The sequence below is a fragment of the Ambystoma mexicanum genome, chromosome 11 (genome assembly GCF_040938575.1).
Source record: "Ambystoma mexicanum isolate Mex_15411 chromosome 11, UKY_AmexF1_1, whole genome shotgun sequence".
Taxonomy (NCBI): domain Eukaryota; kingdom Metazoa; phylum Chordata; class Amphibia; order Caudata; family Ambystomatidae; genus Ambystoma; species Ambystoma mexicanum.
Genome location: NC_090934.1, coordinates 686,018,662 through 686,042,325, shown reverse-complemented (window position 1 = coordinate 686,042,325; position 23,664 = coordinate 686,018,662). Strand labels below are relative to the sequence as shown.

General features: G+C 44.7%; 1 protein-coding gene and 1 long non-coding RNA gene across 4 annotated transcripts in view; one reads left to right on the top strand and one right to left on the bottom strand.

Moving 5' to 3' along the window:
• The window catches only part of ELP4 (elongator acetyltransferase complex subunit 4), a 1,964,259-nt gene that overhangs the window by 1,604,725 nt on the left and 335,870 nt on the right, over positions 1-23,664 (bottom strand). For all 3 annotated transcript variants that reach the window (XM_069623546.1, XM_069623547.1, XM_069623545.1), the window contains exon 3: positions 13,063-13,184. In XM_069623546.1, coding sequence (XP_069479647.1) covers positions 13,063-13,184 — 122 coding nt within the window. The remainder of the gene's footprint in view (positions 1-13,062; positions 13,185-23,664) is intronic.
• LOC138503660 (uncharacterized) overlaps positions 1-23,664 on the top strand; it is a 501,646-nt gene that overhangs the window by 154,220 nt on the left and 323,762 nt on the right. The window lies entirely within an intron of this gene.

Sequence of the window (23,664 nt, the reverse complement as noted above, 5' to 3'; positions counted from 1 at the left end):
CTGGTGCACGCACCCCCAGACCTGCATGGCAGCCACACGGGAACTAGATTCCCTCGAGTTAACAGCCACAGATCCTCCGAGCCGAGGGCGAATCTCGACACTATATAAACTATTGCAGACAAACTTGCTTGAAGCTAAAGCAACTTTTATGTCGCAGTGGGAAATTGAGTTAGGACATCCGATACAAGACCAGTCTTGGAAAGACATTTGGTCACGAACTAATTCGTCCTCGTTCTGCGTGACCAACCAAGAATGTGCACATAAACTCCTGTTAAAATGGTACTACCCACTGCTCCGGCTACACCACTTCAATCAGTCCCTGGACCCGCTATGCTGGCGCTGCTGCGGCATAACGGGTTCCTACCTACATATGTGGTGGACAAGCCCGATGGTGGCGAACTTCTGGTCCCAATGTATAGCCACCATAGCAGACATCACCCAGACCACGCTGCCATTGGAGCCAGAACCAATTCTACTGGGGGTCCCGATTCCGGGCATATTTCCAAGATCTGGTAAGCAGGCGGCCCTCATGACAAAGCTGCTCCTAGCCGCTAAAATCCATGACCTATGACCAACGCTTCCCAGCTCTAACATACAAGCCACGCTTGGTGATGAACGCCCTACGGGCAGAGGACAAGAATCTGGCTCAATCAGCAGAGGAGCAAGGTCCGGAAGACAGCCAGAATTAGAGGGTTGGAATGGAAACTCAAGGGAACATGTAAATGGCGTAAAATGCAACACGTGCCGAATTCTTTGTAATGTAATGTTTTCCTGTGTGCTGACCAAAACAAACAAGTTAAAAAAAAAGAAGATTATTATACTGCAGCTGGTTATCCACAGGGGAATCAGCCACTGGTTGGTCAATATGGTCTTGAGATTGAATGATGTATACATCGTCATAGTATTGTGGTCTGTATCCTCCATGTCTCCTTGATCTGCTAATGAGCCAGGGTTTTGTGAACCTGTAGTGTCATAATAGCATAGGTCAGACACGTCTTGAAAGGTAGATGCACTAGGTTGTGTTACGTCCAGGCTGGCTCTTTTGGCATTGGGCTGCTGGTTAGCTGCTTCGCCTTGACGGGGCCCCTGGAGGTTGGCAAGTTGATGTGAGTGTTGATCAAAAAAATGACTAGACATTCTCATAACCCAATCAAATTGTTCTGGGGTCCATTGGACGAGCTTGGTAACGCTGTGGGAGCAGGTGCACGTAAAGGCTTTGGAGCAGGGGGCCATTTGTGGTGCATTGCCTCTGAGAGGGTGTCCCTAAGAGCAGAGTGTTCCTTATCCTTTGAAACCTGTGATTTTGAGGATAGGGGCGTTGAAGATTTGGAGTTATTTGATGTCTTTGTTTTGAGGGGGGTATCTGAGACATGTTTTTTAAGGAGTTTACGCATTTAATTTTTAGCAGGGACTGTCGACGCGTCTTTCAACGCATGTTCGCCGCTCCCAGAGGACTTTACTGATTTGCTCGCAATGTCCAAAGCGGACTTCTGCGTCTGTTTCGGGGGCCTGCCATGTGGCGAATAGGATGGCCCAGAGGACAGGGATTTTTCTGACCTTCCCTTCGACACTGCATCTGGCTTATCGGTCGACGACACGGTCGACTGTCGGCAGTGGAGGGTGTGTTAAGTGGGCCTGCAGTGAGAGTGCCTGAGCCGCTGGGTGTCGTCTCTATTGCAGAACTGCTGGCCTGCCTGTTGGAGTCAGGGGCTCACCCGCGAGAATCCATCGGGTCATGATCGCCTTCGGCATCACTTAGGACGCCAATGCTGCAATCGCTGGAGGTTCCCTCAACGTCCATAGAGGCCTCGGCCTGCATGCGTGGTGGGCCCAGCATTTAGTTTTCCAGTCCTTTAAACTTTTTGGCTGAAACAGTCTGCAGGACTTGCACTGTTTTTTGGAATGATCCGTAGGAAGGCAGGTTACACACCCTGTGTGAAACCTTCCAAGGAAACTTTCTGTTACAGGAAGGACAGAATTTAAATGGTGTGTTTTCCATAGTGTGGAAAGATGGCAGCCTGGTGGGAAAAAAAGGAAGTATAGGGGAATAGGCATTCTCTAAATGAGATGAATTATGACCTCCGTCTCTCTCCCTACTGTGCAGGACCAAGGCCCGTTGAGGCCTAGGTTGGTCGCAGACAAAGTATGTCAAGACGGGAGTCGCCGTCGTCGACAACTGATCTTGTCCTCAAAAGCCGTTGCCGGAGATCTTGCGGTGTACAGTCGTCGAAAGGACAGAAAGAAAGTCTAAATCTTAAACTTTGTATAAGTAATGGCGTTAGCCAGAAGAAGGAACTCTTCAACTTGCGTCCGACTATTATGGCGGCAAAAAATCTGAGGGACATCGACGCGTGAAGGACCATGGGTACAGGATCGGTCACACTAGGGATAGTATTACTGGCACGCCCTGTTAACGTCCCTTTTTGAGTTTCGAAAACATAAAATGTAATACTCCGCGGCTACCACTAGATGCTGGCCTATGCATAGCATGTGATCTAAACAGATCCACAAGCCGCAGAAATATTATTACTATGCACCAGCCTGGTTCCCAATTTATTGGTGGTACAGAGGGTATCTACGGAATGGTATTATATAGGTTGGAGGCCTCACTAAAGTTGAATCTGCTACGCGCTTTGTTGTGCGCCACCTTGCTTGTGGGGGTGGGGGGACTCCCTGGGTTGAGAGTGACCGTCTGTTACGCTCACCTGGTATCCACAGGGACGCCACCCAGCCGAGTTACTCGCTGGTATGCTTCTCAGCTTTGCCCTGATGTGGTCTGCGTGGAAGGTTCTGCCTGAAAATACAGGAGGACTGTGTTCAAGACGGACCGCCTGGGGTAAGTATCCTCCCTCCACCCCCGTATGATTTCAGTCCTTCTGGCGCCCTCTCCTCACCTTGTGGTAGAATTAGGCGTGCTCTCCGTCCTGCCTTCTTTGCAGGGGCTCGTTGTATTTCATGGGCGAGTGCGATCCAGTTACTTCACTGACGCCGGCCCGTTTGATATTGTTCAGGTAGGCCTTATTGCTGTTCTTTAGTTTTGTTGCTATCCTGCATGCCTTTCTTTGTTTAAAATGTCTCTTTTTTCGCCCTTAGGTATGTAGAGCTTCAGCACGGCGAACTGGCTTGGTTGAGCCCCGCTGGTAAATGATGGCGCATTAAGAGTGCTATGATGCAGTAAGTAAGCGCTATGCGTAGCGCTGCGAAGTCTTGCCTTTGCTAACCTGTGTTTTCCTTCCTTGTAGGGCGCGGTGTTCTTTAGCGCGAGTGGAATGTCCGGAGTGGTGCCAGCCGAGAGGCGATCAGCTAGGTAAGCCTTTTGAGCAGTTCGTAATTTGTAAATGTCTCTACTGCTTTCTTTAATGTTGCCTCTATCTTCCTCTTTCAGGTCGTTATGTCCGGGAGGCGTGCGGATTCGAGGAAGCTGTTCTCAGTAGCTGCAAGTGTTTAAAGATGAAGACTACAGGTAAGATGCTGCTGCTAATGATGTTCCTTTTGTCTCATTGCAGGTTCTGCTTCTCCGAGGTTCGAGGGAATAGCTGGACACGGTGAGCGTCACGTTGCAAGCTGCAAAGTAACGCGAAGCGTGTTGTCTTGCTCGGGTGTGGTTTAAATAGCCCCAACAAAATAGTCCAGGTAAAGTAGTTCATAGGCTACCACACCCAAAACACTAGACTGCATAGCTTGGTTCTTAGGAACCAAGCTATGTGGATGCCTCCATGTTGGCTAACAATACAATAAAGTAGTTCCCAAGCACATTGTTTTTCATGGTGTATGAGCCTGGGCCATAGGCGCAAAGACTGGCCCCGATGAGGGCTTTTGAAGAGGATGCCAGGCTCTAGAGGCCCGAGTCCTGACTCCACCTGGCCAATGGGTTTGCCAGAAGGGTTTTTGGGCAAGGGTTGTGACACCTTCCAATAAACCGTAACAAACAAATCGACTTGAGCATAGAAAGAGGCTAGCTGTAATCTGACTTTGATCAAACACCATCATTTTAACTGTCGAGCTTTATTTGCCAGGCACCTATTGTTTTGATTTAGAATACACAAAGGGCAATTTTTAAATGTAATATAACTTAAAAAGATACAGTTTGGATGTTTAATTCAATGAGCGGCAAATGAGAATTTGCTGAGAATGTTCCGAATAAGTTCATAGGGTACAGGGAAATAAATGCACATGTTTCAAATGACATCATAATTTTAATTCTTAAAGAGAACAAAGAATCTGCAGGCATGCAAACTATGTATTTCTGAACGAATCCACACCCAGCAGGGCTCAACCAAATTGTCAAATGAAATTCAGCCAGAGGGGACTACAGGCACAAGAAAGCCACCTTTGCACAGGATAACACAATACCCTGCTGAGCCAAGGCCAATGCTGCAAATTAAGGTGGGCAGTTAGACCACTGTGGGTCACAGAATAGGCTGGCCACTGGGATGTAGGTAAAAAACACAACCCGAAACAACTTGGAGCTGTAAGTTGTGTGTGGACAAGAAGCAACCAAACAACGCGATTAAAAGAGTGCCATCCGTTGACAGTGATAGATGAAATTGGGGCTGATTTCCAGGGAGCAACAGTCATTTATTCAAGCTGGACTTTGTAGCTGGATACCACCAAATTCCACTCCATGAAGAATCACGATATAACACTCGGTTTTCATAACACATTGGCTTTTTAATGTGCAAACACATCTGCATTTCATCAGGAGCGAAGGTCTTCCAGCACCCAGTACGTGGTGCATTGGGGGGGGGGGGCTTACAGGGAGTGAATAGACACAATACTTTGATTTAAGCCTCTATGATTCACAAATACTGGTAGTGCCTCGAACCTGTATCCTAACCTCTCAAAGAACATGGCCTTATTGTCCGTCAGCAAGTCGAAATGTGAATTTCTTCTCTCAAATTTAATGTTTTGACTATATATTCCAAAGCTCCAGTCTGTTTCAAGATACAAAGAAGATGGAACATATTAGAGTAACATCCCCACTGACGTGCACAGATTTTTGGCGATGGTTAACCTTTGTGGGAGGTTGGACACAATAGCCAAACCACGGTGCAGGCTCACCCCTAAAGATTGCCAGAAGAAATGGTTCATTAACGCACAATTGGCATTCAATCAAGGAATGATGGATACGACTGCTGACACCACAATGTCATTTTTTAATCCATTGCATGACACAGAGGTAATGGTTGGCGCCAGCATCGCTGCTCTAGATGCTCTAGATGTGGTCCTAGTAGAGAAAAACCCTGAAGGGGACAAGATAACTATTACATTTGCCAGTTGTGCGCTTTCTTCCAGCCAACAAGGATATTCACAAACTTAACTGGAGGACCTAGGTGTCCACGGAGGTACCAAAAATGTCCACCTTTATCTATATGGGCACCCAGTTTTTGTCATAACAGATCACAAACCGTTACTGTCCATAATGAGTGGCACGTCCCTCCCACTCCCCAGTAAGGATAGAATGGTGGTTGCTCCAATTGCAAGAATGTGGAATGTCGCTAGAATTTCAGGCAGGGATGGATGATTCTGCCCATTTACCTTCCTAGGCACCCAGGAAAGGCACCAGATGCAACAGGGTTTCAAGAGATATGGGCTGACTAACACATCAATATGATTACAAACGGTTATAGGCTATAGTATCGTATCAAAAGAGTCGAATGACAAAAGCGTCGAGTCAATTCGACTGAAAAAAAGGATCGACATTTTTTTTTGGGGGGGTTGTCCACCCCCCCGAAACCCGATATTTGGTGTAAAAACACATTTTTTAAGCTAAACTAGAGCAAAACAAATATATATGCATTTTTACAAAACTTTTGATCCTTTTGTTTTCGGTCAAATGCACTCTCACCTTTGGCATTCGATCCTTTTGTTTTCGAAACTTTACCTGGACACCATTACAAACTTATTTATTTGTCCATAGAGGACTTTACTTTGGTACTTATGGTGATGAATGCCTACAACAAGCAAAATAACGGCTGATTTCTGGTAAATGGAAGGATTTCCTAGGTGGGGTGACACAATGCGCATGACTGGCACAGGAGCGAATAGAGAGTTTATTAATGTTAGGAACCAAACTATCCTGAATAGATGACGTAATCCTGCTCCAAGAATCCAGACGAGCCATCACAGCCATGCCAGTGAAGCTGTCTGCACAAGTGGATCCTTGAAGCAGGATTTGCACCTCGAAACACATTGTGTATAGGCGCATTATAAATGGCCAATAAAAATAAATAAACCAGGTCATGTGGGCCACAAGGGAGTGGTAAAGACAAGATTCAAACTCAGAGAAAGGTTTGATTACCGGGACGAGAAAAAACAGAATACAAACTGATAAAGATGTACATGGAGCCAGGTTACAACTGTCAAAAAGAGATAACCGTCCGCAGACGCTCCATCAACAAGCTCTTCACCTTGCCAGAGCATCAGGGTCAATTGTGGCATGATCATGCGTGACCAGCACTTCCTCAATAATATAAATAATTACTCCAGATATCCGGAAGTAGTGTTTGTTCCAATCAAATTAGCACAAGCCCTCCTAGCCATTTTTAAACAACCATTTGCGGCTCAGAAAAGCTGTGCAGGCCAAGGGTGCAGTGTTGTGCAACGCAGGTGTTTGACAACAAAGGGGTGAAGCCCAGAGTGCGAATACACTGCGCAGCCGCCAACCATAAGCGACCATATGGTAAGAAAGATGCGAGCAGGGGGAACACCCATTACTACTAAACTGCTCTGCCTTCGTGCACTCTTCCACTTAAACACTTGGCTCAACGCACATCGTCTCCACACACCCATTAGGCTTCCTATCTGACAGTTGCCTCACTTTGTGTTCCTTACTTTTCCCCCCTCTAGGTGTGTTGTTCCTGTGCGGTTACCTTCACTCTGCTTCTGTTATGCCCCCAGGTCTTTGTTCCCCTCTCTAGGTTCCCCTCTCTGTGTTACTGTTGGTCATTGTTGGTTGTAGTTTACATTCTGCTTGTGTTATGCACCCTAGGTCTTTCTTTCTCTCTAGGTTCCCCCCTCTATGTTACTGTTTGTAATTGTTGGTTGTACTTTACATTCTGCTTCTGTTGTGCCCCTAGGTCGTTCTCCCTCTCTAGGTCCCCCCCTCTGTGTTTACTGTTGGTAATTGTTGGTTGTACTCTACCTGTCTGCCTCCTCTGCCCTTTCCCCTGCGTGTTCGCTCCCACTGTCGAGTCTACATGCTTGTGCGTCTCAGTCCATTCCTTACTGTGCCTCCCTCCGTTGCACCCCCCACCCCTTGCAATGTCCCCACCCAGTGCATTCTGTGTGGCGTAGTTCTGTGCTTCCTCTCCTCTCTCGTCTCCCTCTTGCTTTTCCCCCTCCTTTCTACCTACACCCCTCTATGGTGCTCTCAGTCTCACCCACCTTCTCCAACTGATTTTGAATCACGTATAGTATCCCTCTCACAAAGTCTGGAAGGAAGACGTTCAAGAAGGACACCCTGGTCTCCAATCCAGGCCTTCCCATCGCTGACTCCCACGTCAGTGCTTCCTCCAGACAGACTCTCACCGACATCCTCTTTGCTGTTCCCTCTCCCAACCTATGGACGTTACATATGGTCACTATTCTGTCTCCTTTCACACAATCTCCCATTAATTATGGTGGAACAAGATGGGAGGTCCTCTTGGCCTCCTTCCTGTCTTCCAAAGCCATGAATAATGTCTATGTAAATGAGACCGTCTTGGTCGAGGGCACTCAGCCCAACCTCCTCCCACTGGATAGGTGTCTCCCACATTAACGTCCTCCCTTCTCCTGCTACTCCATCTACCATCTCCCTGACCCTCAGTCACCTTCATCCTCTACCTCTCCGGCTCCTCTGCCACTCCCTTCCACCTCCGCTGCCTCCTCTGTGGCTCTTCCCTTTGCCGCCTGTCTGGGCCCTTTGCCACCTAGCACTACCTCCACCACCTCTGACTCCTCTGCCAGCTTCCTCATCTAACGCTCCAGCTCCTCTGCCACTCACCTTCTCCTCTCCTGCCTCCTCTCTGGACCAACTGCCCCCTCCTACCTCTGCCATCTATGACGTCCCTCTGCCTCTCTCACTGGGTGTACCGCTCTCCTATACGCCACCCCAGAATTCTTTCATAAGTGGCAACCTGGTCCACATAACTACTCTCAACGCTTGCTCAGCAGTCAGACAAAACTCCGACATCTGCTTCCTCCTCGAAGACCTTGATCTGGACGTTCTCGCACTGAGACTTGGTTCACGGGCAGCTCTGTCACGAGTTTTGACACTCTCCTCCCTGAGGACTACAAGATCCTCTCCATACCCAGGATAAATCGGGCCAGAGGTGGAGTGGCCCTGATCTTTCCTGAGTGGGCCCCTACCTCTATTATTCCCACCCAGGCTTACTCCTTTGAATGCCTGGTATGCAGGCTCTCCATCTCTCCTGGCCGCTCTCTCTGACTTTGGCCACCATCTACAGGCCACCTGGCCAGGTTGCCATCTTCCTCTCTGAATGGGCTGATTTCTCCTCCCCTCTCCTTGCCTCTACGTCCAAGCTGCTCTTCCTTTATGATTTCAACATCCACTTGGACGCCTCCGACCACTCTGGGCCTTTCCGCAACATTTGCGACTTTCTCCCTCTCTATTCTTCCCTCTGGTCCGACATACTCAGCCCGACATACCTTGGATGTTCTCATCTCCTCAGACATCTCCCCCTCCAGCCCTTTCACCACTCCACTGTCTTGGACTGGTCACTTACTGCTTTCTCCTAACCTGAAGCCATCTGTCCCCCTTGCAAAACTTACCCCAGCACTGCCACCTTCCTTTGCAGTCATTCGACCTATGAAGCGTGTCAGTTGTCGATTTTGCCTCCTCTTTCTTTCCTCCTCCTAACCCTGCAGCTGACTCCCACTCTGACACAGCTCTCTCCAACCTTCATTCTCTATCTCCAATGCTCTAGATATTCTTGCCCCTGTCATGAGGATTCATCTGAAGGCAGCCTCCAAGTGCAATTCTTGGTATGACTCCCACCTGGCCGCTCTGAAACGCAAGTGCAGAGCTACCGAGCGGAAGTGGAGGGCTTCGGACACATCCTCTGACAAATTGGCCTGTTGCCTGCTCCAAAGGTAAAACAGACTCTCCATCTTCTCCAAGAAGAGGGTTCACATTCAAGCCTGCATCTCCGCAGCCTCTAACAGCACGTCCGAACTTTTTAAAATCTGCAAGGAGCTGGCCAATCCAACTGCAGTGTCTACCTCTCTTGTCCTTCCCAGGTCCTCTGTACGGCCCGGGCTTCTCCTTTTACCACTAAAACTCAGGATATCCTGTCCACGCTATCCTCCTCTCCTCATCCATCTCCCTCTACATCTCTCAGGCCCCCTCCATCTACCTTCCCTCTTCTATTGCTCCCCCTTCTTCTCTCCAATAACACCTGATGATTTGTATAGACAAGTCCGGTCTATGAAAGTTTCACCCAAACAGGTGCTTCCCTGCTCCTCCACAACCATTAAGGACAACATTGTTTCCCTCGCTCCAGCCTTGGCCGATTTCTGCAATCATTCTTTTGCCACTGGATCTTTCCCCTCTCTTTCCAAGCACTCCTTTGTGCACACCCATCTGAAAAAGCCTTCCTGCCCAGTCAACTATTGCATGATCCCTGTTATGTGTTATGTTATGTTATCCCTATCACTCTTTCTTGGGCAAACTTCTGGAGAAATGGGCCTTCTCTCAGTGAAACCTCTGAACTGAATCTGATGGTTATCTCCCTAACCATCGGTCTGGCTTCAGATCGGCCAGAGGCACAGAAAATGTTCTCCTGAACTCCCACGAAGATCTGATATTCAGACTTGACTAAAGCTCTCACTCTGTCCTCATCCTCCTTGACCTCTCCTCTGCCTTTGACAGGGTCAATCACGGCACCCTGGTCAACCGTCTCAGTGTGAACTGGTCAGGCTCTGGCGTGGCTGACCTCCTTCCTCTGGGACAGACCCTCCCAGGACCAACTTGGGTCTTTTCTCTCCACCACCTCCTTTTCCAAAAGTGGTGTTCCCTGGGGCTCTATCCTCTCACCCGGGCTCTTCAATGTCTATCCGGCCCCCCTGCCCCACCTGATCTCTACTTTCTCCTCTAACTTTCAGTGTTATGCGGATGAGACACAGCTCTCGTTCAGGCTACCCCTCAGCCTCCTCACTCTTTCCAGACTGTCTATCGCTATTCAGGGATGGTGTGCCTCTAATGACCCCTGCCTAATGCCAGTAAGACAGAGAACCTCCTCATTGAGACCCCTGCTCCCGCCTTTTCTCTCTCCCTCTGGCCACCCTCCTTGGGGCACCTCCCCTCACCCTCCTGTGAGGCAAAAAACCTTGGTGTCATCTTAGACTCCACTCTCGCCTTCTCTCCACACATCACAGACCTTGCCAAGAAGGCCCACTTTCAGCTGCACCTCCTCAGAGGTGTCCTACCTTTTCTCACCTTACCCCAGAAGCTCACTGTCTCCAGAGCTCTGGTTCTCTCCATGTTGGACTACTGCAACTGCCATCTTCCTAACTCTACTCTTCGCCCTCTTCAACTAATCCAGAACAGGACTGCAAGACTTATCCTTGGACTCAAGCCCAGAGTTCAAGATCCTCTGCATCATCCACAAGGCTTTCTGGGGCCGTGGGCCTCTCGATATCCAACACGCTCTTCTTAAATACCTTCCTTCTAGAGTCCTCCGCTCAGCTACCTCAAACTCTCTGCACGCCAGGCACTTCTCCTGGCGTGCAGAGAGTTTGGTTAGATCTCTCTCCCATGCAGGTGCCTCCCCCTGGAATGGCCTCCCTGCCCCTCTCAGACTTGAGCCAGATCACCTGAAGTTCCGGAAGCTGCTCAAGACCTTCCTCTTCTCTTGTTCCTTCTCTCTCCCTCTCCTCTGCTAATCTACCGGTCTGCTCATCCTGACCGGTGGCGTGGTTGCACTCAGATTCACACAGTGTGCCACACCCCCTTGACCAGTCCCCCTGCACTGCCTGCTGGCCTACGCAGCACTGCCGGTCTGGGACAGCACTTGTGTAGTCCTCTGCTGTCCTCGCACTTACTCAGAGCCCTGCTGCCCTGACTGCACTTCCACCTTACCCCTTCCCTATACTTCTCCCCTGCACGTTCTCATTGCACTTGCACGATCTGAATGTCACATGGCCTAATAAGATCGCTTGTCTTGTCATCCCTCTGTCCCCCCTCTTTTGTCTTGTGGCGCCTAGAAACACTTGTGTACAGACACGTTATAAATACCATATCATATACCATATTGTGGCATACCCGAGTCCATCAAATCAGACAACGGTCCGCCATTCCAGGATGGGAATTTAGGCAATTCACTAAGGGGCTTTGATATCTGGCTTATCTGCATCACTCCATGCTGGCCGCACTCAATCAGGGTGGCTGGGAGATTTAGGTGAACAAAGTTTTTAGGCTAGCCTATGAACAAAATAGGTTTCTTGCAGATGCACTGTGAATTTCATTGGCCTACCACACCACACCACTGCAAAATCACAGAGGTCTCCCTGTAGAGCTATTATTGCGACGTCAAGTCAGAGCAGTAATATGTGACCAACCATCAAGATCTGTGCCTGCCGTGGATAGTGAAAAGATGTGCAACAAGCAGATAAAGAACAACCATAAGTAAATATCTAATGTCGAATGGATAACAAAGGTCGTGCTAGGAGACAATGTCCTTCTCCAAAACAGAAACCCATCACACAAGCAGAGTTTACCACATGAGGCAAAATGCAAGGAGGTGGCACACATCAAGGGCTCCATGGTCACTGCAGGAAGAGGCCATCAATCCATCACTAGGAACGCTAGTTGATTTCACAGAATAGAAAGGAAATGGGGACATTGGTGGAGAAGATACAATCCAGGAAAAGTAGGTGACTAAGGATGACACATTGGTCATTATACCAGAAGATTATGGCATTGTCTTCAGGACAATATGTGCTATGAGTGTATCCCGCTGCAGTCTATATAAAAATGCCTGAGAAACTACAAGACAACATATTGGATGAGTGACTTTTTATGTAAATCATAAACTCCTGCTGTAGTTTTAATCCTGTTAATTTTAGAGGGGTGTTGTGTGATGGTAACATGATTAGTGCAACATCACACGGGGAAGGAGCTTAACATGAGGGAACACAGGTTACATGCCCCTTTTGGCAAGAAAAATAAAAGAAAGAGCACAACCCACAGATGCGACTCTCCAATGGTGTACTGAATGGTGTTAAGTCTTACTACGTACTATATTTAGCAACCACCTGCAGGTCGCATCAGATGATTCATATCAAACGACATTAAATAGCTGTGGGAATTTTCACTGTCACAGAATTCGTTCATATTTTTTAGAAGCTATGACAAATCAAAAAATAGACTGCCTGACTGAAGATAGACAGCTAAAAGATCGAGAACGTTCTCTCTGGCAGAAAAAGGAAAATTGTCGAAAAAGTTTATTGGCCTGCAGCTAATGACCTTTTCCTGCATTCAGAATGTGAGCGTTACTGTATTGTACACAGTCACGGGTCCAAGCAGTTGTAAATTAGGGTATTTACTAGATGTGCCTAATGTGTAGGCTCTTCACTTTCAGATCATGCCTCCATGCTGAAACCATGGTAATGACAAGACCAGCATATTGGAAACAATTCAGATGGCAGATTGTTGTATAGTTAATACATTCAAATGACTAAGAGAACACTTATGTTGTCTGTTTTTATAACATGTCTTATTTTATTGTAATGTTATTTCATGTCGTGAAATTGAAATTCATGCATTTTGAAGACTGACAAACATGCATGGCTCTAATGTACAGTACAGGTTTCTTTTTTGCAGTTTGTATCAACCACAATGGTGCAAGTGGGCTTACCAAAAACAACTTTTCAAGAACGTGCATTTGTAATCTCACCATATTTCAAATGTATTTTGGCGCCATTACAAGTCTAAAAAAATGTCCATTTCAATAGTATGCACTTTTTGAAGATGAAAATATATTTTAATGTTAATGCAGCATAGAGCAAACATGTGCAACAGAAGAATATTAGAGAAAAAAACTATTTGAAACCGTTCTGTACCTGTAAAATATCCTTTGGATTGTTTTCTGCTGAACCAACAAATAAACTGTGCCCAGAAATCACCCCTTCTGCAAGAAAGTACTTGAGCAGCAACTGGGAATAAATGTTGTATTTGTCTTCTTCTGTTGGGATAAGAATAGAAGATTAAAATGATGTCAACAATTTCCAAACACTATATTCCTTTCTACATTGGATAGAAAGTATGCATTGGTAAGTCATTTTAAACAATTTGTAGTTTCATGCAAATAACTTAGCATTTTGTAACTTTAAAGCAATTTTAATCAAACACATCTTCGAGGTATATTGCAGTAGAATATAAATTTAATACAGAATTGCAATCAATTCTAGTTAAGAATGGACAACGAATTAGATTAGACTGTTTATGTGCAAAGTATAAACTAAAACACAAGGGCAATCCTTATGCTCTACCTTAATAACAGGGTGCAGGTATGAACCAAAAATCCGGGAGAAATATTTTATGAAACATTTGCTCTTATTTTCATCTTAATATTTAAGAGTATTAACATCTCGTCCTGCAGCTATAATTGATCATCATAATTCTTAAAGGTCCACGGATATTATACGGACAAACACTAACCTACCAGCCAGCATATTGCATCCTTACAATATATCAGTCATGTCAACCGTTCACAAAAAAATATAATCTATTTTAAAGAAATATCTGAACTTAAAAGTTAAAATCAAACACACAGGAACTCAATGTGCATGAAGTACAACTTGTGGTGAAAATAACAATTTTCCATGTACAAATTATAGAAAGGTTCTTGTAACGCCACATCCTCTACTATTCATGAGGTCAGACATCCGATTATGTACTTTTCACTATACATTACCCTCTGTATGTGAGTATTAAAAGAGTTGATTCTTCTCCAAATTAGAACCATCACCCTGACTAACCACGCACAACATAAGGGGAATGGAAAATAGGGGCAGTGTTTCAGCCCACCACACTTGTTCCAATTCGCTTTTCCCCACAGGCCTTCCTTGGGATAAAATCTAATCTTACAAGCTACATGAGCATTGCAAACATCTGGCATATCATTTAGTGTTTCATTTTTTCATTGCCACCGATGGTGGAATCTGGATGCTGCATAAATATAAATCAGTGCCACTAGCAACAAAAAGGCAATGAAAAAACTACATTACTTAACAGTGTCCACTTACAAATAGGTTCATAGAAATAAGGTATAACGGTGAAACCAAAACTTTACCCAGTAAAAAATATTCTAGGCTTCTATTTATTTTTAATAAGAACGATTTTTAGTTCTCCACAACAATTGTTATTCTACTTCCACTTCTCTGACTTAAACGCAAGCCTTTTCCAAAAAAAGACTGTCATAATGGACTACTGGAAAGAACCAGCACGTGAAATGTTGACGTTATGGGCACAGGTAATGGCCACAAAATTTATGCATTGTAATTCAATTTTTAAAATTACACATTTTGATGTTCAAATTCCTCTAACAAAATGAAAATATTCATACACGCTTCCAGTGGGTGGCTGCAGGTATACACATATCTTTACTCACTGAAAACGTGTCTGTCATAAAGCAAAGAACAAAGGTAAGGCACCCTCCAACCTTACTTTATCAGCTTTGCTGTTCATCAGACTGTTACACAGGATATCAAAATTCAGTGATGAAATCAGAAAATGTATAATCTTATGGCAACATTTAAAGGACCAAGAGGAGTTGTCAGAAAGCTAATGGTAAGGTGATACATAAACAATTTAAACTTCACACAAAGTTTGAGACATCATTAGCACACTTGATTTTGCTGATGACATCACACTTGAAAAGTTGGAGTATCAGATATTAAAAGTACCACATTTACAGAAATTCTTCCAAACCTGTGTATGCCTATACAGATAACAAGTAGTAATACAATAATATTTCAGCAGTCCTTTTTCACCAAAGAGTGTTCACATTTACAATTCCTGTAACAAGGCGCAGTCAGTTAAGGACTTCAGCATAAAGATCAGTATGTGTTGCAGTATAAACAGGTTTGCATTTCAGCTCAACATCAAATTAATTTAGGCTAAAAAATAAATAAAAGTGGGCATGTTTTATAGCAACACTAAATAAAAGTCCTACATAAATCACAAATGGTTACTTTAACTACCGCATAAGTTGTTATATCATCATAAAAGGCAACAGCAACTAGCTGGGTAATTGAACCTGCGAGTGACCAGAATTCTATAGCACATGCAGTAACCACTGCAAAGTTCGAACGTGCTAGAGACTTTAGATAATGGCACTGGTACATGCAAATGCCCAATTAAAGTTAGAACCTTAGCTACATAAGGCACTTTTTTAGGGTGGTTTACAACTTTGGTCACCTGTTGGTCAATATAATGTAATCCATTGTCACTAAACTAATGGTTTTTTCATTAAGTTTGGCAAGAGGATGCATTTGGAAAAGCAAAACTAGAAGGTAGCACCACAGAAATGCGTTTTTTCCAATCCATAAAGGCACATTTACATTTGCACACAACTCAAAATCGACAAAAGAGGGAGTGGAGTGGCTATAATCGCTAAAAACTCAATATGCATAAGACAAAATAGCAATCAAGATTTCCGATCAGGAGAATTACTGTCCATTAAAAGGTCTCCTCTCACACCACTTCTATAAAATTACATTTGCTATATCGCCCACCAGGTCCTATACTCTCCTTTGAGCATGGCATTGTACACCTGCTCTCTGCAAGAGACCAAGCCATCTTCCAGAACTATCCTCCTGGGCGACATAAACTTAGGTTATAACGACAGTTCAGACACTAACACACTTGCTATAGCAAATGACATTGAAGCCTTAGCTTCATTGAACACATCACCAGAACTACACATACCAAAAGCTGTACCTTAGAATGGCTGGCTTACCTAAATTGCAATGTCACTATTCTGTCCAATGAGCCCAGCGCTTGGTCAGATCGCACTATTATTATATATAAAACCTTGACCAGCAACCAAATTCTGCCCCGCCCTAAGCTCATGCCCACCATTTTAACCAGAAACTCCAAGAACATCACAGCTTCTTGCATCCTACCTTTGCTAAAGTTACTTACCGACTACAAAGACACTGAACTTGATCCATTCAAAATGGTGGACACTTATAATCACTCCTTACTGTGCACCATCGACATGGTCGCCCCACTGGGAACAAGCAAGGCCAAACCTATCGCCCACTGCAACACATGGTTCACCCCAGACATTAAAGTGCTCCGCTTAAACAAGCGAGCTGCAGAAACTGCATTCAGGAATGACCACACAGACTCAAACAAGCTTCATTTTTCCTCCCTCGCCAAAGTCTGTACACAGACCAAACTCCAAGCCAAAAGTACTACCTACAATGACCGAACCAACAAAGCTGACTCTTCTACTCGCAGAACTAAAGTCTCCAATTCCCCGTACCGACAACTGTACCAAAGATGCCCTCTGGTGCACAAACATTCAAAATGCTCTTCTCGACAAAATAGAATTCCCCCAAAAGCAGAACTCTCTAAAGAAAAATTCATTGACTCTACTTGTGATCTCACCTAATTCTAACCCATCCCCGCCCCCCAACACAACACTCCACCCTTCGATTTCAAACCTGTCTCAGAAACGGAGCTATCAAAATTATAAAAGGTCTTAAATCCTCTAGATACAAAGGGGACATCTGCCCCTCTACCGTAATCAAAGATTGTGCTGAAGTACTCGCTCCATTCATCGCTTTCCTCATCAACTCCTCTTTCGCCCCCAGCTCAGTTCCAGCCAACTTGAAAGATGCATGGGTCCTACCCTTTAAGAAAACCACACTAGACCCGAATACCCCCACAAACAACCGCCCAATTACTTCAGTGCCATTCCTCCTCAAAATACTGGACAGAGCTGCATATCTATAAATCCAAACTTACTTGGAGACCAACAACTTGAGTCTTCGTCAATCAGGATTTCGACCTGAACATGGCTCGGAATATGCGCTTCTTGACTTTAAAAAATCAGCTGGACGAATTCAAAGATGCAGACAAACTTGCTCTCCTTCTCCTGCTAGACCTCTCGGCTGCTTTCAATTTGGCTGATCACCAAATTCTCTGCCTACATCTATCTTCAGAAGTGCACTTTTCACCAAATGCAATTGCCTGTATTGCATCCTTCCTCTCCAACGGATCTACGAGAGTGTTTTAATCACTAGCCTCAGCCCCGGTTGCATGCGGTGTACCACAGGGCTCCTGTGTCTCGAGAAAGCCCAGGAAAGGGAAACAATCGCACGTGCTTCCAAGTAATGTATGTTGCACTTTGTAAACCTTTGTATTTGTGACACTGGACATGTGGCACTTTGTAAACCACTTGCAACTTTGCAACACTGGACACTTGTAACCATTGGTAAAACATGACAATTTGTAACGACTTATAAACTGATTAATTGCAACGTCTTCTTGGTTTAGAACCAATAAAATAATGCAATTGGAATTTTACATGTAGATCAATGTACTTTAATTCAAAAGCTAGGCGCAAGCATACCAACTTATTTATAATGGATACTCTACTTACTGACTGACTAGTGGATTTCAGTCATTGCTGGGTTTTTCTGCCAGCCTAGGCCACCGGGACACACTCACACATACGATACCCCAGAAATTAGGGGGAGGCGCACTGCCTATTATCCACTATCCTTTTCTCACCTCTGCTGTACCCAATTACCTAAATTACTATATGCGTCACTTTATATCTCAATGTAACAAGCGTTGTGCATCTACTGTACGTTTTCTTTTTTCTGTAACTGGATCCAGCGCCTTAATACCTTCAGGTCCAGCTCGCTCTAAAAATGCCAAAATAAATAAATAAACTCGGCGAAAGATCTGATTTTTTAGAAGAAGTTTGCAAATGGTCTTTTTGTATGTTTTGCTATTTTAGTAAAACCACATTTTTATTACAACCATAAGCAGAAGCATTACATGCATTTCAAAGGCTATCACACAGGTGCAGGTCCCAGAAACCAATATAAAATAACAAGGAAGAGAAAAAAGCATAGGGATATCGCAAACCCCAACAACATCCTCTGAGGCAATACTATCCAAGGGCCATACAATTGAGAGAGTAATGAAGTTCAGACAATCACTGCTGTATGAAAAATGTAGATCAGTCATACGAAAAACACCACCTGCACCAGAAGTACTCCAGATACCAGTCAGCGAAAAATACTTTTACAGTGACTGTGCCACTGCTGGCCATGGGGTTTTGTCCATTTAGTCAAGAGGTGAGTGAGATATTCCTTCGGCTGTATCTGTTATCATGGTTTTCCCTTGACTCAATCTGCCTGCACCACCAGCACTGCAGATTACACTATTCAAAGCAATTTCGGCAAACATCAGACCATACTCCTCTTCTAAAGAGCGGTACTAGGGGTTTTTAAAGACTCATTTGAAAGTCTGCACTTCGATTGTGCACTTTTGGTTGACCTGAATTCAACTAGTTTGTTTTTGTTATTGGGGGTTCCTCCCAGAATCCCATTCCCACCCAAACCCCACATACACAAATGCAGTTATATGTATATTCACTGAAATCACTTTATTTAAGTGGCACTAATAAAAACCTATGAAATTCACTGAAAAAATATTGTTAAAGGGTTTTACTTGTAACCATAACGTCCCTTTAACAACGTTTTTACATTGAATTTCATAGCTTTTTATTAGTGCAACTTAACCATAATGTCCCTTTAACAAACTTTTTTCAGTGAATTCCATGTTTTTTATACCAGTGCATGCTCGTTTCCTACAACTTACTAATATCATACTTAACCCAATACAGCAACATTTTTGACCAATTTAGAAAGTTTCACCTTAAAACTCTGCCATTTCCCACCATTTACCCTAATTTTGAACACTTCTATACACTTTTTGCTACTTTTTCCACTGTTTTGCGTCAGTCGACGTCCGCGATCATCCGACGTCATCGCGTCCTTTCCAGACAGCCTCATGTGACCTTGAATGCAGCAGGATGACGCGTCCACATTTCGTGATTGGGTCTGTGTTTCGCGGACAGTTCGGAACTGCACTTTCTGCTGATCTAGCAACTTTCAGGCTCAAAATGTACCCTTGCACAGCTCCTACACTTATTCTTAATCATTATCCATTAAAAGTCTAGCACAGAGCACATACTTGGAAGAATATTACCAAAAATGCTATTTATTTTAAAAATGACATCAGCTATTGCCATCACTCCTCCCCAAGAGCCACCAGCAGCAGCTGGAGGACACACAGAACAAAAAAAGCACAGTACTTCCAAAGACAATGAAGAGGACCAAGAAGATGAGGTAGAGGAAAGCCCCACCTCTAGCACTCAGAGAGAATCATGGGTGTGGCAGTTCTTTAGCACTGTTGGGAATGTACCAAAGGCTAAAGCTGCCAAAGTGAAATGCACTGAGTGCACTCATCTGCGGACTATTAGGACTGTACTCCTATTTGACCACCTCCATGCGCCGCCACCCCATTCCAACCACTGCAATGTTCTCAGAAAGGTTGTTCCATTCTTAGAAAGTAGTAGGCTGTCTTCCTCCATCTCAACTTCCTCAACCAATACTGTAACCACACAGACTACTTCTGTGGGACACAAGATCCCACCAGCTACCTTGTAATCAATAAAAGAAGCGGTTGATCTATATCTTTCAAAGACAACAGTCCTCTGTATATTCTGCAACACACCACTCTGCTGGGGGACGGGGCAATTTTGAAGTGCTTTTGAAGCTGTAATCAAGGAGCATGAGAAACACTTCCCCCTAGCTTAGATGTACCACACACGGAATATCTTCCCCTGTCCATCTGCCATTCCATATTAGTGCTTGGTACCTCTTCGCTCCTTTCCCTTCCCGCCTTACGTTCTAACTCTCATGCAAAAAAAAGAATTAAACAACAACAAAAAACAGGTTCCTTTAGGAAGCACCATTCACAGTTAAAATATAGAACCAAAAAAATATTATAGACTCATCTACTTTACATTTCTCAGTAAAGTGCATAGACTCAATAAGATTTTCCAACATTTCCATTTGCATTTTGTGTTATGCTAATAGGAATAATATGGCGTTCATCCCCCGTTCCAGGGGCTGGAATGGGGAATAACGCCACAGCAGCCCAAGTTATCGGCCCAAGCGAAGTGAGGATTGGTAACGAGGGCTCTTGACCATTATCCCCCGTTCCAGCACCTGCAATGGAGAATGAAGGCCATTAGCACCGCGGGTTGCCAAAGCAGTGTGCTAAACAAAAAAAAAAAAAACGATTTTTATTTCTACTCTGGGACGCGTGCCACGTCCCGCTACAGGAAGAAACATCCTTTTCCAAGACGGCCACCATGGAAAGGGAGGCCATGGCTCTGTACAGAGTCCCTCTTCCCTTTCCATGGCGGCCTGTAGAAGGCTGAGAACTCTATGACCATATCAAGCTTCCACACACTAACTACCACTTAGCAATCTTTTACAAATCTTTAACATCTACATTTCCCTTAATTATCCCAAAAATGTTTACATAATGCTCCTATAAATGCATATATTCATTGTGCAGTGAGATAACTGCAGAAATGGAAGGGGCAGTGCGGAAGGGCAACTTCTCATGAGAACCCATGAGGGAAATGCCAAGGTGGGACGTCAGTGGGTAACTACTGGAGGAGAGGAGTTCCATGGGTGGGATGCATCTTAACCATAACATCCCCTTAAAGCCCTTAAAGTTTTTTTCTATCAATTTGATAGATTTTTATAAGTGAAAATGTTTCATGGTGTTACATCACTATATATAAGTTAATAATAATTACTCTTTTCACATATATGAATGAACTATAAAACTCCTTTAAGAAACATTTTTTGCAACACATTTGGTTTTCGTTATCAGCAAGGTATGCTGGGGATCCAAATCATCATTCAATTACGTACGTTATAAGGCTATACCATGAACCCAGATGAACCAAACCACCCCTATTATTCACTGCACCTACCCTGCATCCTAGTTCAGTGTCCTCTATAGCATAATAATATAACCATTGGCCAGTGCTCATGGTTTGCAGCTATGGCCAGTCTCCAAATCCATGGGGCATAATCTTCGGTCATGCCGCATTACGCAGTAAGCAAATCAGAGTACACATTTGCATTTGCCGAGGGCCAGGCCTACTACCCAGACACAAAATGTATATCACCAGTTTTTCTACTTACATTCTTACACATGGAAAAATAAAACACAAGACTTATTTCCAAAAATACTCAAGCAGGTCCTTGGTAATGCTTGTTGCGCAAGTTTGTTGTAATCTACTCCACCACTTCAGGCTGTAAACGCAAGCAGAATATTTTTTCCCATTCAAACCTTCCGCTTCGGCCATGCTGCATGCCCCAATCCATGGCCAATACACCAAAGTTATACCACTGTGCTGTGTGCTACCTATTTATACTTAAAAAAATAAATACAAAAAACCACAGGATATATTTGCAAACCCATGCTTTCCAGTTCTTGCTGATCCTCCTCGTGCATATTTGCTGCAACCCCATCCAGCACTTCAACCTGTAGCCACAAGCACATTTATTTTCCCTTTCAAACCCAACCCAATTCCGAAAAACTTGGGGAATTAGAGTTACCGCCCAACCCTTGATCCGGAGCCAATAGCGGCGGACCAGTTGGCGGTAACGCTATTAGCGCGGGCGGTAACGCCAGCAGTAATACCACTGGGTTACCGCCCAACTCATGATGAGGTCCTCATGAGACTTGCAGGACCAATCACAGGGCAAGAGGAAGGTTCTTCGTATTGATTGAATGAATTCATGTTTAAAGTGTGTTGTACCGAACTGGATCTCCAGGAGCTGATGCAGATACTCATTTTCTAGCTCGAGTAAGAAGGGGTATGGGACAGGATGAGAATTCTCGTGTCAACACAATAGCAAAGTTGTACAAGAATTCATGCATGGAGACAGAATGGGGGCAACACTATCCTCTTTGCTCTTGTTTTCTGCAACAGATCAGTCTTCCTCACAGGGGAAGGTGCCCCTCAATGCTGAACATAGGGGGAGTTTGCTTTGTGAAAGGCGCTGTACACACATCTAGGTAATCTCGGTTTTCCCTGCCCCAGATGGTCGAGAAACATCAGAAAATCAGGGGTTCAAGGAAGACTAGCGGCTGGTTAGCATCTGTTGGCCATTGTACATGTGTTTCTACTAATAGTGGGATCATGACGGGTTGAATCACCTTCTCTCAACCACTATTCCTATTGCCACCCACATGCACTCCAGAGTCAGATACACTGGTTGATTCTTCACATTCATACTTATTAGGGCTGTAATCCTAAGCAGTTGTTTTCTCCCACCAGTAAGCCATAACCAAGAAGTTTCAATCGTCTTTTAAAATGGCCAGTTTGTTTCCAAGATTGGAATTTTGCAGTAGTTGGCCCCCCACGGCCAACATTGTTCTTGAAAGATGAGTGTGTCTTCTTTAGGCATTGGAGGAAGGAGCAGCGTATTTGTCTTTCCTTGGTGAGATGACAAAGGATACATGATCTGCATCAAGTAAGCTGTATAAGGGAACCCTTAAAAAGAAAGTTCGTTTTCGAGGTGTGCTTTGGAAGGGTAGGACTTCAGATTTCAGGGCAGGTTTGCTGGTTTCTCCTCGTATTGGTTTCGAAAGCTTAGAGAATTGCCTCATCAACATTCATTGATGCTGCAGGGGCAAAGTTGGACTTGAGGTAGATCGACCTGTGCTCTCATTATCGTCAACCATGTGCCCCCACCATCACAGTGATAATTAAACTACTGACTATGCTATGTGTGCCACTCGCTTTCATGTTGGAGAATAGCTGCAGGTTTCCTGCACGAGGTTACAATACACTTTAATTCAATCTCTGCTTCAGTCTTGGGGGTGTTCGGCTTGAAAATTGCTGCATGTTTGTTACTCATCTAACTGGGTGTCTGAATTAATGGCCCAAGCTCCATAGTTGCCAGCTTCTGAAGGTTTGCACATTTCTGCCACATGGGAGAGAAAAACAAGTTACTTTCTTACCTGGTAACGTTCTTTCGATGGGATGTTCCTCCGACGTATTCCACATCTCTGACAGTGATTACCACATCTGTGCTGCTTCAGAAAACTTTTTCGGCGTAGGTGTCCTGCGTCGATGACATCGATACGCTCCCTCGAGGACCTCCTCCGACAGCCGACGTCACCAGATGTTATATGTAGGACGCACGACGCCCGTAGCCTCAGTTGTAGTTTTTTCCCCCAGAAAGTTTGGCACCAATCTTCTGCCAGCCTTACCACAGAAAGCCTTGTGGAAACGGACGCTGCAATTGCAAAAGAAATTCTGTAACGGGGCAGGTAGGGAGGGTACGATGTGGATTACGTCAGAGGAACATCCCATCGAAAGAACGTTACCAGGTAAGAAAGTAACTTGTTTTTCGAGGGGATTGTGTCCTCCAACATATTGCACATCTCTGACAGACTCAAAAAGCAGTACCAACATAAGGAGGTGGGAAAAGAATTTAGAGATTTTAGAATGCCCAATCAAATTGCAGAATAGAGGACTGCCTTGCCAAAGGCCAAATCTTGCCCATGAATAGAGTTCAGGGAATAATGTTTCACAA